The sequence below is a fragment of the Clarias gariepinus genome, chromosome 11, assembly GCF_024256425.1.
Source record: "Clarias gariepinus isolate MV-2021 ecotype Netherlands chromosome 11, CGAR_prim_01v2, whole genome shotgun sequence".
Taxonomy (NCBI): Eukaryota; Metazoa; Chordata; class Actinopteri; order Siluriformes; family Clariidae; genus Clarias; species Clarias gariepinus.
Genome location: NC_071110.1, coordinates 29,365,001 through 29,384,106, shown reverse-complemented (window position 1 = coordinate 29,384,106; position 19,106 = coordinate 29,365,001). Strand labels below are relative to the sequence as shown.

Below are 19,106 nucleotides of genomic sequence, written 5' to 3'. Positions count from 1 at the left end.
ATCTGACAGTTTGGGCCTTGCAGGGACATTTGTGGCTGGTCCCATATCAAAAAGTATGTATTTTGATCTTTGATTCTTTCTTTCCAGCCATGGCTTCTCCTAAAAACTCTGCACATGAATCATGACTCATGATCTGTGTTATGCTGTGATTTAGTTCCCAGAATGACATGCTGAGTCAGAAAGTTGCTGACACCAACAGTTTCCTCTATTCGTATCAATTTGAACTAACCAGTAAGATTGCCGGGCTAACCAGTCAGAACTGGATAAAGAACTGATGTGACCTTGTTCTTGGAAACACTTTGGGTTTCTGATGCAGTATTGACAAGATATTTCGCATTCATAGTACGACACACACTTCTGTTTTAATAAACGTGCGGGGACTTTCTGTTGACCTGACACTCATTGGAATAGAGCATGCCATGCCAGAGCTCCCCAAAGTTTGTAGAACCATTCAAGCAGCCCAAACATTTTATCTTTAGTTTGAATAAAATTTATATCCCAAGAATAAAAAATATTTTTAATGGAATATCTCTTCTAAGATGGTTGATTTGGTTGACTAAACACCACAAAAATATACGGACGAGTTCCATCCTGAGTGCTTGTTCGCAATTCCAATAAGTCCAACAAAGATTGTCTAGGTACTAGGATACTAACACAATAGGCTATACATAGTTGGCTATATTACAGTACAGTGTTCTTTAGAATAGTAACGATTTATGTTAAAAGAATGAACAATGTCTGCCATCTTTTTACTTCACTCCATTCTCTTAATTATTTTTACTTTTGTCTCAGACTTCAAGAGCTTGTACTGCACTACTGTAATCTATACAGTAAAGTACTGTACACTACAACAAGAGGATAGACACGCAGACTGTATGACAATGTACCGCATTAGATCACATGTCCAATGTAATGCTGGACATGTGATCTAACTTTCGCAATTGAACATGCGCAAACTCAAACATGTTTGTATCTTTGAAAGTTCGTAACTCGAATTTTTGCATGTACAAACTTATGTATGTATGTATGTATGTATTTCCGACTTACTGCATTTGAAACTGAGACTTTTGCAGTACATTTAGGAAAGGTCAAATTGTGATGTCACAAAACTGCCACCCAATCACATCCAATAAGTAAATGAAGAGTGTGTCACATGGTGTGGGCAAATACTGTATAGACTGTATTGTTTAATTTTCTCTCATGTCTTTAACACTTGTAAAGGATACAAAAATATTTGGGATTGTTTTTTCCTAGCTAAACATTTAATCGAATAATCTCAGCACTCCGTAACATATTTCCAACATGGGGAAATTTATTGACTAACAATATGTAAGACTAATTTTATAATAGTCTAGGGTTAATACAAGTCAGTTGTATGAGTGTGAATTATTATTATTATTATTATTATTATTATTCTCCCTGAAAGAACACTTACCATCACTTTTATCCACCTCCCTCGTTTCCTTGCCTGTAGTGAGAGTGGTGTTGACCGTCTCAGACGAGGTGCTCAGTTTAGTGCTGGGGTCTCGTTTGGGTTTAGGCGGGGGTTGTTTACGTAAAGTCGGGCTGCCACCTTCATCCTCGCTGCCTCCCACTGAGTGCAGAGACTGGGAGCGTACTGTGAATCCCGGCCCGCTGGGCGCCGCAAGCCGGTCCTGGGGAGCTGGCATCGTCATGAAGCCCATGCGGAAGTGTTTACCCGCGTAAGCCCCTCCGTCTGCCACCCCGGCCACCTCCTCGCCCATCCTATACAAACAAAGACAGACAGAATGTTCATGAGACAGGGACAAAACTATAATTAACTTATGAAATATGTCAAGAAGGTTTAAAAAATTCACAAACAGTATTTGACATTATGAATTAGATGAATTATAATTCATAGTGGTGGAAATCATAACCTGACATTATTAAATCCACAATAAATGTCAATGTGTACTATTAGTGGAAAGATCAAGACGGAAATCTTTCCATGTGCAATAAATAGCCTGATTATATAGCTAGTGGCTAAAACTTTCTAAGAAGAAATACCAATAATGCACCATTTGTATCAGAAGCCACATTTGTATAAAATATTAAAATACTCAGTGGAAAACGTACTGCGGCGTTTGCATCCGCAGCATATTTTACTGCTTCGGCTGAGCCGCGGCGTCATCCCCAAAGAGCCACATTAACACTTGACTATATTGCCAAGTGCAGCTTATATCACATCATTAACTTTGCTGATGACACAACTGTACTGGCATCAGTGTTGACTCAGCACAAAGCGAGGCGATGGAGTAGTGGGGTGGTGTGGAACAATGTCTCGCGTAATGTGTCCTTTAATGAGCATTGACTTCATCATAGAGCCGGGGCAGCAGGTCTAAATGGACTAGCAGACTTAGGCGCTGTCTTTTAATATCAGCTTAAGGCGAATGTTTTAAAAGGGCCTTTTTTTTATGTGTACTGTATGTAGACTGAATTAATATCAGTGCAAAAGGCGTTCGAGTCAAACCAGGACTTCCTTTAATCCACTGCTACACTAATGCACTTATCCCACAGTTCCACTTGTGCCTGGATGCACACAAAGTACAAAGTTTTCCCAGTACGCCAGAGCCATGTTTAGACTGCCTCTGAAACGCTGGCCTCCCAGGAACTCCTTTATTAGCCCAAACATGTGGAAATGGCTTGGAGCGAGGTCAGGACTGTACGGAGGATGTGGCAATATCTCCCAGTTGAGTTTCTGTAATGTGCAAGTGGTGCTGGAGAAGGATTGTGCGTACAGTTCACACAGACAGATCGTCTCGACCGGTGTTGGGGGACGGTACTTTTTGAAGTAACTAATTACATTACAGAATTACTGTCATTAAAAAGTAATCAGTTACATACAGTAACAGCGTTACTTTCTAATGAAAGTAACTAGTTCGAGTACTTTCCCCTTGCAGAAAATGAAAACTCCTTTGTGATTCCTCATGCATGTTGTTTAAGTCAAGACCTTTATAATTATTCCATCATCATCACTCCGCGAAGTTTGGCCCATAATCTGTTAACTACTAATACACCTATCTCACCTACACGGTTTCGCACAGTGGCCGTAAGTACGATTCATCATGGTTTACCGCAGGATTTGGCGCTGTGATTAGGTTTCCATCTTTCCGTGTGTCTGTCCTCGCGTAGTCAAACCACATAGGTGAGATAGGGGTATAACAGCAGGAATAGCCGAGGGGGAGGGATATCGGGGGCGGGGCTTGTAGGACAACTTTCACGCACACACTAAGGGATTGGGGAGGACTGCTGTCTGGATCATGGATTACATAAATTGTCTGAATAACGGATTACATTTTTGAAAAAATAACTAAATAACTAAGTACTTAAATGGCAGTCCTAACGTGTAAGATTACTCATTACATCAAAATAGTTGCTTTGTAACGCGTTAAAGCAAACACTGATCTCAACAAGTTATCCATCAATTTTAAAAGGATCATGCGTTCCACTCCTTAAATGTTCACGGAAATGGCTACGGTGGGCTCCGAGCCACCTCAGCCGGGATCGTCGTTCACAGACGTGCGGCCTCCTTTATTCCCTTTGCACCCGCGAATGTTTTACTGCGAGTCTGATCACCGTCCTGTGATTGAAGTCTTCTTAGTAGAACTCGGAGAAAGTGTCAGAATGTAAGCAAGTGAAACAAAGCCCTGAAACCAGAGGCAATCTATTCTCGAAATCTATTCTCCTCTCAAGTGTTTTTTTCCCTCCTGCCATCCATTCATCTCCCCATCTATCCATCACTCCATTATTCAATAATCAAAACTTTTTTTTTGTCTCCAGTAAAAGCATTTACTGAATGTCCCATCAGAAATGGTGTTAGCTTCATTTTGGGCTTTATTGAAAAAGAAGTGTGTGTGTGTGTGTGTGTGTGTGTGTGTGTGTGTGTGTGAGTCAGAGGGAGAGAGAGAGAAAGTAGAATAAACAGAGAGCAAAGAAACAAACAATATAAACCCACAGAAAAATGATTTTCTGGAGCTCTGGGACACAAAGTCCCCTCTCTTCCTCTCTCTCTCTAAAGGGCAGACAGGATTTATTCGCCCTGGCACTAAGTAAATCACACCTACACAAACCCACATGAACACGCAAACTCATTAATTAAATGTGAGTCTCATCCAGTAAATGAAGACTGAGGTGTCCCTTTATTGTCAGCAAATGTCATGTTGTTTTTCACATTTCACCCATCTCTCGTTCTCACCATCTCCTATCCTGTCTCATTGTCTTTCCTTTTCCACAGCAACACTGAGTAAAGATTGGCATTTATTGAGCTGAATTCAAAAATCGTCATCAGGTTCCAGAGCAATGTTTAGGACTCAGAACCGACGGACAGGACTGTAAATCAGGGCCGTTATCAGAGACGAGGGCAAACAAGGGTAAAAACCAAGAAGTAGGAAGTAAAGCCGACTTTGGGAAGCAAGGCAAAAAGACAAACTATAATCACGAACGGGACACAGTCAGTCAACAAGACAAAAACAGGACAGGGATGGAGACAGGATTTTAAAAATGTCTAACATTTTTGCGACATCATTTCAATATTCCAGTAGTGGTGAAATTTACCCGTTATTAAAGTGATGATAACTTTCATCATACCTGACATATCCGAAAACCCAAATGCACAGACGTCAAAAGCCTCCCCATTAACACTGTATATTATATACAGTATCTTTTTCTTATATCTTATCTTCCTGGGAAAAAAAAAAGCTTGTTACCTCAAGCTCAACCAAATACACCTTTGAAAACCCAATTAAAATTTGTCTAATAGTTCACTATATACAGGAACGTCAATTAGTCTAATATTGGGAGGAAACTGAAGAACCCAGAGGAAACCCACCAAGCACTGTAGAGAACATATAAACACAGAAACCCAAGACAGGAATCGAACCCAGGTCCTGGCGGTGCAAGGCACCAGAGCTAACCACTAAGTCACCATGCCGCAGTAGTACTTATGCTATACATGCTATATAATTATATTGTGCTCCATTGATGTAACCCCAGCTTCCCACTGGTAAAGCAATCCATGCATCAATCCCTTCCTTCCTACTATCAGCACCAGAAGGGTCTCATCCATTTATCAGACGCCTTAGTGTGTGAGACGAGTCTGTTCCTAAGCTGGCTAAATACATTTACATTTCATGGGCTGTTAGATACATTATGACATTAGGCTTGAGTGTCTGCATCAACAGAGCTGATAGCATCGTCCAAACCATAGCATCAGTGGGCTGCTATCACTCATGTATCTTTATAAATATACTCTACCTCATGATAAGCATTTACAGTAGACTGCATAAGTATTCACACCTTATACTGGAACTGAGATGATGAATTACATAAGAGGCATGGAAATGAGGTTCTTCTTCAGGGTTGGCAAGGTTAGGAGCTCAGCAATCCGGGAGAACCTCAGAGTCGAGCTGCTGCTTCTTTAAAATAAGTTGAGCAAGTGTTTAAACTTGAAATTGATTTTTATTCCTTTGAAAGAATAAATTAGTTCATGATTAGATGGCCATGGTGCAGAGTTGACTGGGCAAAACCTAATTGAGGGAGTTTTGAAACAAGGTTTTGGATGGGAAAAGGCAATCCTTAGGTAGATTTCCAAAAGCATTGATATTTAGTATAACACTAATTGATAGATAAAGGTATAAAAGCAACGTTACATGATAACATAGCTGTGATAATATTCATTGTATAAGCACTTTTGCTTGTGTGATGATGCTTAATTGAAAAGATTTCTAACTTGCTAGCTATCATGAAACAGTGTAGGAAGGATAATAATTATTTCTTCAATGTGTTTCTTCTGGTAGACCATCAGAATGCAAAATGTAGTAAGTATGAAGCAAATATTGCTAGGAAATAAATATCAATAAAAAAATACAAAGCTGGCTCTGAGTCAAACCGGGACTTTTGATTTTGCAGAATAACAGAAACGCATTTTTTAAAACGCTTGCTCCTTTAAAACGTTTTAAGAGTCTCATTACAGTTTTGTGCTTGAAGTTCATTCATCTTTTACAACTCTAATCCTGTACAGGGTCACATGAGCCTATCCCAGGAGACTTAGTGCATGAGAAGGGGTACACCATGGACAGGATGCCAACTCATTGCAGGGCATGCACACACAATCTAGGAACGCCAATTAGCCTAACCTGTATGTCTTCTGATTATAGAAGGAAACATGAGTACCTGGAGGAAACATACACTAGCAAGCACTGGGAGAACACGTCAAGATGGGAATCGAACCCTCTACCCTGGAGGTGCAAGGCCACAGCACTAGCCACCAAGCTACCACTGTTCTTACAGTCTTCTGTAGATGTCATCTGTGTACTGGACAATTGTTTTTACGTCTTCATTCACCAGACATTACACCACAGGTCGCGGTTTTACTGGAGCGACCCTCTTATGTCTGTCAGCATTAAGCTGTTACTGCTTGTGATTAATACAAAATCTAAAACTTCTGACATGTGAGGCAGAACACGCAGTATCTGACAATTTCTAGAAGAGGAAGTCATAGATGTGCAAACAGAAACAGTTCCGAGAACCGTTGTAAAATTCCGGGCAGTCCGATTGAACCAGTTCTGCGATTCGAAACTGTTCCCAGAACTGTTTCCATTTTCGTATCCCTGACTTCCGGTTCAAATCAGACGTGCCCTGAGGAAGTCACACTGAGGGAGTACAGACTCACTAGGGACCTATACACGCTACCATCAAAAGCTAGAGTCATCAGTAAGTAACCGGGAACACAAGGACACTTTATTGACGAAGACTGGGGTGTGCACCTATTTCCTAGAAAACCAATGTTATGTGTAAATGTTATAACAATGGTGAGGATTATTCATTCATTTTCTATACTGCTTATCGTACACAGAGTCACAGGAAGCCTGGAGCCTATCCCTGGAAACTTTGGACACAAGGCAGGGTACACCCTTGACTAGGTGTCAATCCATCACAGGGCACACACACACATACACACATTACGGGCAATTTCGGAACGCCAATGAGCCAAATCTGTATGTTTTTTGGACTGTGGGAGGAAACCCACCAGGCACAGGGAGAACATGCAAACTCCACACACATAGATGATGAGGCGGGAATCAAACCCCTGGAGGTGCGAGGCCACAGTAGTAACCACCACGTCACCGTGCCGTCTAAAGTGAAGAATAAATTGAAGAATTATAATAATAATGATAGTTCTAGGTGAAATGGCGGCATGTTGGTGAAGTGGTTAACACTGTGGCCTTGCCTCCAGGGTTCAGGTTTAGTGAACCAGTGAAGTTCGATTCCCACCTCTGTCTCCCCGTACTTGGTGGGTTTTCTTCCGGTACTCCGGTTTCCTCCCACTCTAAGTTCTAGTAAAAAAAAAAGGCTCTCTTTAACACTGCAAAAACTTTTAAGGCTAGTTTTGAGTCTTTTTTCTGCATTTATTTTGACGCATCAGTTGGCCTGGAGATTTTGCTGAGACCCAGAAACCCTGCTGTGGTGTGAAAATGCACACACTGCGGTCCAGACTTCTGACACTGTACTGCAATGAAAGATTATGGAAAAGCACAAGATCATGCAGTGTTTGTGCCTGAACGTCCTTAACTGGTGTTAATGTACTGTGTGAAACCTGGCAAGCTGATGATGAGGTCACGAGTCAGAATGAGGAATAATAATAATAATAATAATAATTTAGCAGTTAATGCCTATTAATGACTGACACTTTAATTAATTATTGTAAATTATCTATCAAACTGTCTCTCTCTCTCTCATACACACACACACAAACACACACACACACACACACAGTCACTACACACTAGCAGCACACAAAAGCAAGAATAAAAAAACTGATGCTTTTTTGTCTTGTTTTTAAAAAAATTATGTTTGGCTTAAATTAACATTTAGAAGCAATAAAGAATAAAAAATTCTTTTTTAAGTTCTGACATTGTCTTGTAAAGTGTGTGTGTGTGTGTGTGTGTGTGTGTGTGTGTGTGTGTGTGTGTGTGTGTAACCATGCTGTTGCACTAAAATAAAGAATGAACTGTGAAATTGAAAGAGAAGGCGAAGTGTGAGTCTGAGACACACACCTGTGTGTGTGTGTGTGTGTGTGTGTGTGTGTGTGTGTGTGTACTTTTATTGCGTTTCATCAAGTTTTAGAAAGGTTATTTAATTTATTTGCCTCTACTTGTACAATTTTCAGAATCCATTAGCCACATGTGTGTGTGTGTGTAAGAGTGTGTTAGTGAAATAGAAGGAGAGAACAAGGTGTCCTGACCCAGTACTGTTTAATAAATGTAAGAATTATGACGAAAGATGAAAAAGGTGGCGGGAATGAACAAGTGTGTGTGTGTGTGTGTACCCTGATGGGGGTGTGGAGCAAGCTAAATATAGAGAGAGTAGAGGCTGAAGACCAAGCCCACTGTTGCCATGGCAACTAAGCCCTCTGTCTCTATAGTAACGCACCCCTTCCAAGCCTGATGAGGTGTGACTTTGACCCGCTCACTGCCAGTGATTACGTGTGTGTGTGTGTATGTGTGTGTGATGTCAGGATGCACGCACAGCTCTTCATTAATTAAGCACCGATCTCGGGTTGTCTCCAAAACCCTCTAAAAGATGCACTCCGTAAGTCGTGACATGGCAACACTGATCCCAGATCTGCTCGTCCAGACTGACGCTCAGCCTCCTGAACGGTCTGAGTTTGTAAATTCAGTAAAAATCATGTGTGAGTTTGTCATCGTTTCATCCTGATGCATGATGTTGTGGAATTCTCCACAGACTACCCTAATAAACCGGCACAGATGTTCGAAATTTTAACGCTATGTTTGGTCTTCAGTCAGGCAAAACACGGCAGTTTACTCGCTCTGTAACCGCTCACATCCAGTTGAAGTTCTTGTGACTTGTGTAATAAAGTAGAAAATGTATTACGTACACACGAATCCACCAAAACCTTCAAAACTGCTATACCAGGAACTTCCCGAAAGGGGCAACATCTTGTAATTTATTTGGAGATTTAGGTAGAATTGTCGTGCTTTCAGTAATTGGTTGGAAAGAAAGCTTGACTTAGCAGTATATCTACAGTAGCATGCAGAATATAATGTCTACATAGTCATAAGAATTATGGAAGTTTTATGAAAAAGGATTATGGAAGACGACGGCGACAGTGGCAAGGAGTAACTCCCTGAGATGGCAATAGGAAGAAACCTTGAGAGGAACCAGACTCAACAGGGAACCCATCCTCATCTGGGTGATATTGGATAGCAGGGATTGATCTGCATCATACTGTGTGTTAGGAGGCTGGAAGTTCAATATACCAGGAGATGTGTTTAAGTTAATATGGAGTCCAGTTCATTATTTGAGGCTCAATTAGAAAATTCCAGTTCTGAGACGATGTGTTTATTGTATCCCATAAGACATCTTACCGCGGTACAGTAACTGCCTAGACATGCACCATGCTATTGTGATGGTATATGGTACCGTGGTACTTATTTGCTGATACATAATGGTACACGGTTCTAACATGGTACATACTTCGGTACAATGGTACATGTACTATAGTTTGTTTTTGTTTTTGCATGCAGTGGCTGGGTAGTATGGGGTGCGGTATGGAGTCAGGGCTCGAATCCAGATCCTCCATTCAACAACCTAGTGAATTTTTTTTTTTTTTGCATATCCCAACATAAGGGATGAACATAATTTAGCAGAAAATAAATTCTGAGCTACCTACTGTAAGACACACTCCACAGAGTTGCTGCTCAGAATTTAATGGTGTTTAATTATTTTACTCCCCAGTGCTGTAACTGTCTCTTATCACCATCCATGAAATGTCTCTCGTTCTATCAGATTGCTTGGACGGAACTAACTGTTGTATAAATTAAAAAGTGTGCTACTTTATAATTTTTAATAATAGTTACAGTTAAAGCTAATTAATAAACATCTGGAGCAGTGTTGAAGGAAAAGTATTGATTGATAATGTGTTGTATCAGTACAGTCAAAGCTCAACATATGAATTTAATTTGTTCCAGAGGCGAGTACTTAGGGCGAAATTATATATTGCGTAAGGTATTTCCCCTATGAGATAATGTAAATGCAAACAATCTGTTACAGCCTCCCAAAAATAGAACCAATATTACAAATTTCCAACACTATAATCATATTTCCTGCATATAAAAACAATCAAAACATTTAGAAAAGTCCATGTCAATGAGGTAAAAAAAGAAATAAATAGACATTAAACCGCACTTAACATTAGTTTATGATTTATTTTAAAAAGCACTGGCTGCTTTTAAAATGAAACTGAAACTGGCTCCCTTTTTTTCTTGCTTCTGTCCTTGCTAACATTACTTAGTGAAGTCATAGCTTTTTTTTTTTTTTGCACAAAATGGAGAAAAAAAAAAAACACAACAAAATATGTAGACTTTCCACTGCTGCACGTACATGCAATTTGCCCAGCTCTGGTCAGTTCGCTTGCCCGGATGCCGAGGCAAATTTCTTACAAAATTTTTATTATTAAAGCAAAAGATTTGTAAGGTATGGCATTCGATGGCTGAGGTACCACTTTATTACTTTTTAATCAAATGTGCATAAACTTTACCTAACAAATTTTGTAAAGATTGATAACAAATTAGGTTAAATGTGGATTAAAAAAATATATATATAATAATTTCCACAACTGGAATAAAAAAAAAATCACGCACCAGATGAGTGGTAGTAGAGACAAAATATAGAACGTCTAGGACAGAGTTTGTAAATAGTCTAAGAAGTATCCCTTTGATCCTCTTTTGATTCCGAAACAATTGAGAGTCTGAGTTTAAAACCTTCCACTGTCACGTCTCCTTGTCAGCTGCAGAGCTATTTCTATATATATATTTCTATATCCGTACTTTTTTCACATCATCCGCTCTCACTGGAGGTGACCCCCCCCCCGCACCACCCTCATTCATTAGTTAATCATATTCATCTGCCATAATTTTCCTTCAATCTGAGGAAATATCACTGACTCAGACTGTTACTTCTCCACCTGCCTGTGAAATCGCACTTTATTTCAGTCTAGTTTACAGCGTGCTCTAATCCCAAACCAAGGCATCTTCACATGATGTTCAGTAGATGAATTAGCACGCTCCCGGATGCCATTTTGTGGGCGCAATTCACATCGCTCTATTAAAAGATGCTATATAAACACCATACGGGAGGCATGAAAGTTAGCGGAGGGTGAACAATCCCTGCCTGCTTCTGGTAGACGGAGCAATATTGTGGATGATTCATGTGATTATTTATAATACACCCCCAGGCACACTAATATTTCATTCGGCATCCTTTAGCTTTGATTACGGAGACATGATCGGACTGACTGCTTCAGGTCTAAAACACTGGCCCCTTTCAGGAACTCCTTGGAGCGAGATCAGGACTGTGCGGAGGTTGTGGCAATAAATCCCAGCCGGGTTTCTGTTATGTGCAAGTGGTGCCGGTGAATGGTTGTGTGTACCAGAGGCGGCTGCTAGCTTTTGAAACAGGGGAAGCTCATATTAGGACTTCATCATAAAATTCATTATGTTATTTGTACGTGAATTCTGGCTAGTTTCCCCTTCCACGAGCTGCTTTTATTATATGAATGAACTAACTTTACAATGCTGAAAGACTGAGCAAAGTCAAGAAGGCTATAATTATTACAATTATTTAAAGAATGATTTGTACAGACAAAAATGGTTTATATCACCAGCAAACAATACAGAGTGCAGCAATTCATCGTAGCACTTCACCTGCGAATCCGCATGGGCAGTGGCGGACTGGCCATCTGGAGTACCGGGAGTTTTCCCGGTGGGCCGCTGGCCAGTGTGGGCCGGCCCAGTCACTACGCAAATATCTAAAAAATTACGGAAACCATAATATTGCATCTTTTTCCTACTCATATAAATAAGTGCGTCGATCGCACGGGCGCCGCCGACAAAGAGCGTGTTGTTGCGGGAGAGAAAGGTTGATTTACGACAGCGTAGTCCAGTGCGGGAGATGCATTGTGGGTAATGCAGTCCGGTGTGTGTGAAGTTGAACGCGAATGCGAGATGTAAGCTGGGATATAAAGCCTAAGTTTTGTTTTCTTTTCAGTACTGTTTAGTTGGATTTAAGTGCGGGATCCACCCGAAAGTTTGTACTATAACCTGACAATGGGACTGAACTTGAATCTCTGTAGCGCTGATGTATACTTAAGACATGCTGTCAATCAAAAAAGGGGTTCCGCCCTTTAAACAGCTCCTCCAATTATCATGCAGCAGCCCAGCGTCCTGGCCCGACATAATCGCAGTGTTTATCCAATGACCGTCTTGTTTTAAAGCACTGAAAAAAAACTTTCTAAGCAGCCGCATTGAAGTCAATGGACGCTGGGCTTCAACGGGGAAATGCACTGTGACGCTACGGGAATGTATGAGAAGAAAATCAAGTCAGCCGACCTGCTATATCTAACTGATTCTGAACGAACTCGAGCCACCTCGGCTGACATCGTCATTCACGGACGTACTTTAAAACGTTTACACCGTTGAAATGTTTTAGTCCAGCTAAGAGTCTCAGCACCATACTGTGCTTGAAGTCTTCTGGAATCCCAGGTTGACTTAAACGCCCCTCTGTACTTGACATATTATTATTACTCTTCCTTTATTTTTACTTTCAAAAATGATATCTGTATTTTTTGTGGCCACGTGTTATACTATTTTGTTCCAATATATTATTAAGTAGTGGCCACAAAGGTTTTCCCTTAGTAAGTCGTGGCATGAAATATATATTTTTATATATTGTATCTTTTTCAGTCCATAGTTTTACCAGGCTTAAAAGCAAGTGCTCATACATAAAGACAGTAATCAGGAACACCATTGATGAACCCAGGGATCTTAACAAAAACAAATCTGTTTAAATCTAGCAACCTTGGCCACGTGTTGATCTACATTAAAAAAAGGAGATAATCGAAATGCTAGTGACGTCTACAATACGAAAACCCTTTCCTGTGTACATATTTAACTCTGACTCTGAAATTATATTGATTATTGAATCTTTTAGCTGCACCATGAGATACAGTATTATATTGTGTAAGAGCCCTGACGCAGGGCTTAGAAGGAGGTCAACGAAATACGAGTTAGTGAAAGTGCTTATAATATGCACCTTTCCGTTTGGAGATGGCGTGGGATTATTAATTAAGGAACTTAAAAGGAAACTAAAAACACAAAATAAACAGAGCTCCCGTCTACATGAGAACCGACGGGGCTCTGCAAACTAAAAATAAAACTCGCTCTTACCGAGGATTTATTAGAGAGATAGTGGGAATGTTTGTGCTTTGCAATATTTACTTGAACTGAGGGCGAACGCGGGACTGAAGCATGCCGCTTCTCTCTCTCATTGGCGTCTCAGGGAGACAGAGGTTGGGTCTTTGCCTCTCTCCCTCTTTTGAACGTGCTCTGTGTGTCTTTCTTTCTTTCTTTTTGCTTTTCTATGACCCTGATACCTTACCGGTGCTACCTAAATGTTCACACGAAGGTACACATGCCGACAGGTGAGGTGCGTTCATGCTGATTGCGTCGTTGCCTGGAAACCGTGTGTATGAATGGCTGCACTTCTGCCTGTTCAGAACTCCACAGGGTACCAGCCTGCGGATCTGCGGATTCACACGGTTGTGTGTGTTCGCATGGTTCTGCCCCCCGTGAGACCCGCGTTGCTACATTATCAGCAGAAGTTCTTAAGTAAACATCTCACAGTATCCTTATTTTTGTATTCATGCCTTGCATCTCCAGGGTTCGGGTTCGATTCCCGAGTTCGGGTCTACTGTATGTGCATGGAGTTTGCATGTTCTCCCCAGGTCCGGTGGGTTTCCTCCGGGTTCTCCGGTTTCCTCCCACAGTACAAAGATATGCAGATTAGACTAATTGGCGTTCCCAAATTGCCCGTAGTGTGTGAATGCGTGTGTGAATGTTGACCGGAGGTCCTACCACGGTCGTACAAATGGGAATAAATGCAACGATTATCACTGGTCTCCACAGTCCCTATTGGACTACAGAGGCTCCTAGATGAATGGAAATTGCCCATAGTGTGTAAATGAGTGTGTGTGTGTGTGTCTATGTGAGTGTGCCCTGCCATGGATCAGCACCGCGCCCAGGGTGTACTCCACCTCGTACCCTAAGTTGCCTGGGATAGGCTCCACCCCCACCCCCACCCCCACGACTCTGTATACAGGATAAAGATGACACCGCGTGAAAATAGGCGATGAGTGGGTGAGTGATGTGAGACCTTCAATAGGAGCAGAAGGTGAGTGCAGAAATTTCAAGCACCTGAATAAATCCGGCGAATTCATATTAATAGTGATGTAATAGGAAAAACATGGACGTAACGTCTCCTCTCTGTCTTTCTGTGTACGTGTCTGTGTGTGTGTGTGTGTGTGTGTTCGAGAGAAAAAGTGGGAGAGAGGGAGAGCATTTCAAAAAGCCCTCTTATCCACACAGCTGTAGAGTCGCTTCATAGAGTAATAATATGGGATAAGCGGCGTCATCTCCATATGAAAAAGAAAGACAGGGTAGATCATTTTAGAGAGGAAACGAGAGCGGAAGATCGGGGAAAGAAACAGGAAGAAACAAAGGATTAAGGAGGAGAAGACGAGGAAAACTGGTCGAGCATGTTTGGAGTGTTGAGATGAAAGAGAGAAGCACATGAGAAGGAATTCAGAAGAACCTACGATGATAGGCTATTTGTGGAAGCAGGAAGATCTGCAGACTGTAACCTGAGGTGAAAGAATGATATTAAGGACTGAGACAAATCCTCTGGAAGTGTGTGTGTGTGTCTGTGTGTGTGTGTGTGTGTGTGTGTTTATGGATCAACAAAGTATTTGCATATTATTTCCATGCATTTGCGTTACAATCCATGCCAACCACTCTTATTTATGTTGTCCTCCAAATGGCTCTTGCACTTTGCTTACATACACACACACACACACTAATACACTCACCCCGTCTTTATTTATGGATTCCAGAGTGTAAGGTTTCTGCTGGGCAGCGCAATGACACCCGCATTTCTGGTCTACAGCCATTTCCTTATCGATCTCTATTGCTAAAGCTATCTCTCTCTCTCTCTCTCTCTCACACACACACACACACATTGGCACTGCACAAACACACACACACATTCACACACGCCCATACACTATGCTTCGCCTGGTGCATTGAAAACTGTTCTGCATCAAATCACCTTGAAACATAATTACATAAAGCTGCTGCTTTTTATTAGATGGAAATCATCACACTGCAGAAGGAGTCAAGGAGGAAAAAGGAAAAAAATAAATAAAAATACAAAATGGTTTACATGTTCAACCTTCACAAGTGCAGCAGCGTTTGAGATGAGTTTTGAGATTCAGCCACAGAAATGAGAGCTAAAGGCGATACTTTAAAACTGCAACATGTACCATTTGTTCCTTTTCGAATGCTGCCTTGAATAAATAACAGAGTGTCTGTTCGGCGAATATTGCCGTAGCTAACAGGAGGAACAGATGAGCTGTTTGTACACCGAAACATAAATATACAAAGGGAAGTACAGGTATGTAACAGGGTGCCCTGTTCCAAATCATTCGCTTGTCAAACATTTTTCATTTTGAGCTGCGAAGTGATGCTTGCAGGACGTCCACTGGCTACGCGCAAACACCCCTAGGTACAATAGAGTATTTATATGTGTCTGTGCATGCTCCCGTCTGAGAGACTGGTGTTAGATCCTGTCTCACACCTAGTGCTCCTGGAACAAGCTTCTTATCTGTCAGGAGGATTCGGTCGGCCATGAACGTATGAATGCCTAGTGCATGAGTACAGACTCAGTTTTCTTTAGGGTGCTATTTGAAAACTCAAGCGGCACAGATCTGTGCTGGAAATACTGCATAGGGCAATGACAATTAAAAAAAACAGGTAGAACACAAGGTATCATTACTTTTATGAAGGGTAAATGTCCACTACCGGAATATTACGGCGGCCAAGAAGTGCAAAACAATATAACAAAACCCAAAACAAAATAACAAATTCAAAACCAAAATAACAAAACCGAAAACAAAATAACAAAATCGAAAACAAAATAAATTTAAAACCAAAATAACAAAACCGAAAACAAAATAACAAATTCTAAACCAATATAACAAAAGCCAAAACCAAATAACAAATTCAAAACCAAAATAACAAAACCGAAAACAAAATAACAAAACCGAAAACAAAATAACAAATTTAAAACCAAAATTTAAAAAATGAAAACAAAATAACAAAACCGAAAACAAAATAAATTTAAAACCAAAATAACAAAACCGAAAACCGAAAACAAAATAACAAATTAGTTCTGGGTTTTGTTATTTTGTTTTTGAATTTGTTATTTTGTTTTGAGGTTTGTTATTTTGTTTTTGATTTTGTCATTTAGTTTTGGGTTTTGTTTTGGATTTATTTTGTTAATTTTTATTGCGCAATACGGTACTTACTGTTTTTGGAACTCTTTTTATTTTATTGTATTGTATTTTATTCTATCTTATTTTATTCAGTATTATTTTTACTTATTTATTACTCTTTCTTTTCTACTTGATAACAACCGTGAGCAACTGTAACCAAGAATAAGCAATTTCCATCTGGGATTAATAAAGTTCTTTGAAACCTGAATCTTGAATTTGTTTTGCACTTCTCAGCCACCATTAAATATGGGAATAATGTCGCAAAATTGTAGAACTCTCAATTCGACATATAAATATATATTTTTTGGTCATAGAAACAACAAAAATAAAAATAAACACTTTATCACCTGGCTCTGTGCTACTTCTTCGCCTATATGACCTATTTTCTATTTATTTGTTTAGTCATGTTTGGCTAGTTGAATGAGCTTGTTGGGCGGCTATGAAAGGTCCGCAGTTCAAGCCTCCTCTCTGCCAGGTTGCCGCTGTTGGGGCCTTGAGCAAGGCCCCCTAACCCTGTCTGCTCCAGGGGCGTCGTATAATTGCTGACCCGGCGCTCTGACCCCAGCCTACTAACAAGAAGCTGGAATATGCAAAGAACAAAGAATTTCACTGTGCAGTAACGTATATGTAAGGAAGAAAGGCTGAACTTGAAATTTAGTTCATCATATTGCCTAGTTTGTGCTGAAAAACAGCACATGTCACTCTATATTGAACAATCCTGAACCCTATATATGTTAATAATAAAAAAAATACACCGCAAAACAAACCATGGCTAAAATGATCTGAGCTATGAAAGATCCAAAGGTATGTGTATATCCTGTGGTCCTTGCCTAAAATATCATCAGAATTAATTTTTCTCAAGCTTTGCCCCTTTTATCCTAGGTGTCACCACTTTCTTCCTGTCACAACCATCCCATTTTCTAACCAAGATTGGGAATGGCAGTGCATGCAGTGGCTGGGTTATCTGTATGGGCTATAGGGTTGGGGGTCTTGCCCAAGGAGCCGACACCGGTGACACGGTCAAGGCCAGGCTTGAATCCCCGACTCTCTAATTAAAAACCCAGAGCTCATAACCGCCTGAGCCAACATCGGCCCAGACGTTGTGGCAAAGTTCAAAGCATTAAATTGTCTAGAATGTTGCAGCATTACAATTTCTCTTCGCTCAAACTCACAAGCTCAAACCTGCTCCAGCATGACAGAACTCTGACCTCAACCCGAGTGAAGCAACTCACAATTACAGATTGTTGTTTTATGGCCACAAGCAGATGATAGCACTTGAAAGTGGTTACCTCTTGATGGCTTCCTCCTGCCGTCTTTTCTTCTGGCTCTGGTCCTGGAGGTATGCCCAGTGCTGGCGGTTGCGCACCCGGTCGCTCTCGCGTGCGATGTCTGACGCATTCTGGATCACCAGCTCGTCGTAGGCCCTCAAGCCAATGTCCTCTACATATTGTAAAAAGCGCACACACTCGTCCTCGCTCCCGTCCATCTTAGAGTGCAGTGAAAGGGATCTCCTGCATTTAAAGTGTGAAAGCATTAAATTAATAACTTTTTTTTTTATTATTCGTAAAGACAGTGTAACAACAACAACAACAACAACAACAACAACAGCAATAATGGGCACTCAGTGACCCAGGTTCTGGTAATCAAATAAGCTGTAGGACAGTGAGGTGGAAAAAATGACCACATTGCTAGAACAGGGAGTCACATGCTCACATACACAGTGACACCTGGATTTGTCAGGCAACTCACATCAACAATAGGAGCCACCAGACCTGAATAGCATACGCCTACATGAGACAGTCCGAGAGTGTGTATTTGCATGGGTTTGGGATGGTTTGCGTGCATTGCACATGTTCATCGGAGAAGCAAATTGTCAATTCTTTGGAGAACTGTATGATATACAGACAACATAATCTTTATTTTTAATTAAATTTTTTTAAGTAAAAAAAAAATCGAAAGTAATTTTACAGTGCAAATTGTAACTATTTGTAATATTTAGCTATTTTAATCAGCTTAAAGGATGTTGACCGTTAAAAAGTCAAGCTATAGAGGACATTAGCGAAAAATTATTGGGATTTATGGACGAGTAAGGCAGTATGTAAGTCCCATTTTAAAGGTCGTCAAAAAGTATACTGGAGACTCCAGTAAATAAAATCCATTTTTTAAAGCAGATTTCAAAAGTATGTGGTGCATTCAAGTCAAACTGGCACTTGTGATGAAATGTCTTGTGAATAAAGGCAGAAAACTGTTTGAAACATTTGAATGGTGAGAATGCTTTTTTTTTTTCTAAAAATCCATGAATGACGATCAAGGCAAAGCCCACTGCAGTCATTCGCATGAACATTCAGTGAAAGGAACGCCTGATCCTTGAAATCCGCAAATAACTTGTAACCAACTTGCGCATCCCAGACTTGTACATCCCTGTAGTGAAGCATGGTGTGGGTAGCGTAATGGTGTAAAAATGCATTTCCTTAGCAGGAATCTCTTTCATTCTGTACAACACGACTATTCCAAGACTCTACAACACACTTATCTTCTTACTTGTGTACTCACTTTTTCATATTCTTGGGTGTGAGAGATCTTTTACTTCCTTAAGATGTATAAAAGTCTTTCAAATTTTCTTTATCTAAAAAAAACATAACCTTTTACTACAGTGGTACCTGAGCATACGAACACCCGG

General features: G+C 40.5%; 1 protein-coding gene across 1 annotated transcript in view; it reads right to left on the bottom strand.

The window, feature by feature from the left end:
* The window catches only part of nyap2a (neuronal tyrosine-phosphorylated phosphoinositide-3-kinase adaptor 2a), a 47,423-nt gene that overhangs the window by 22,151 nt on the left and 6,166 nt on the right, over positions 1-19,106 (bottom strand). The window contains exons 2-3 of the mRNA XM_053507553.1: positions 17,716-17,937; positions 1,436-1,746 (exon numbers count right to left, since the gene is read on the bottom strand). Of these exons, the coding sequence (XP_053363528.1) occupies positions 1,436-1,746; positions 17,716-17,912 (508 nt within the window). The 5' untranslated portion in view covers positions 17,913-17,937. The remainder of the gene's footprint in view (positions 1-1,435; positions 1,747-17,715; positions 17,938-19,106) is intronic.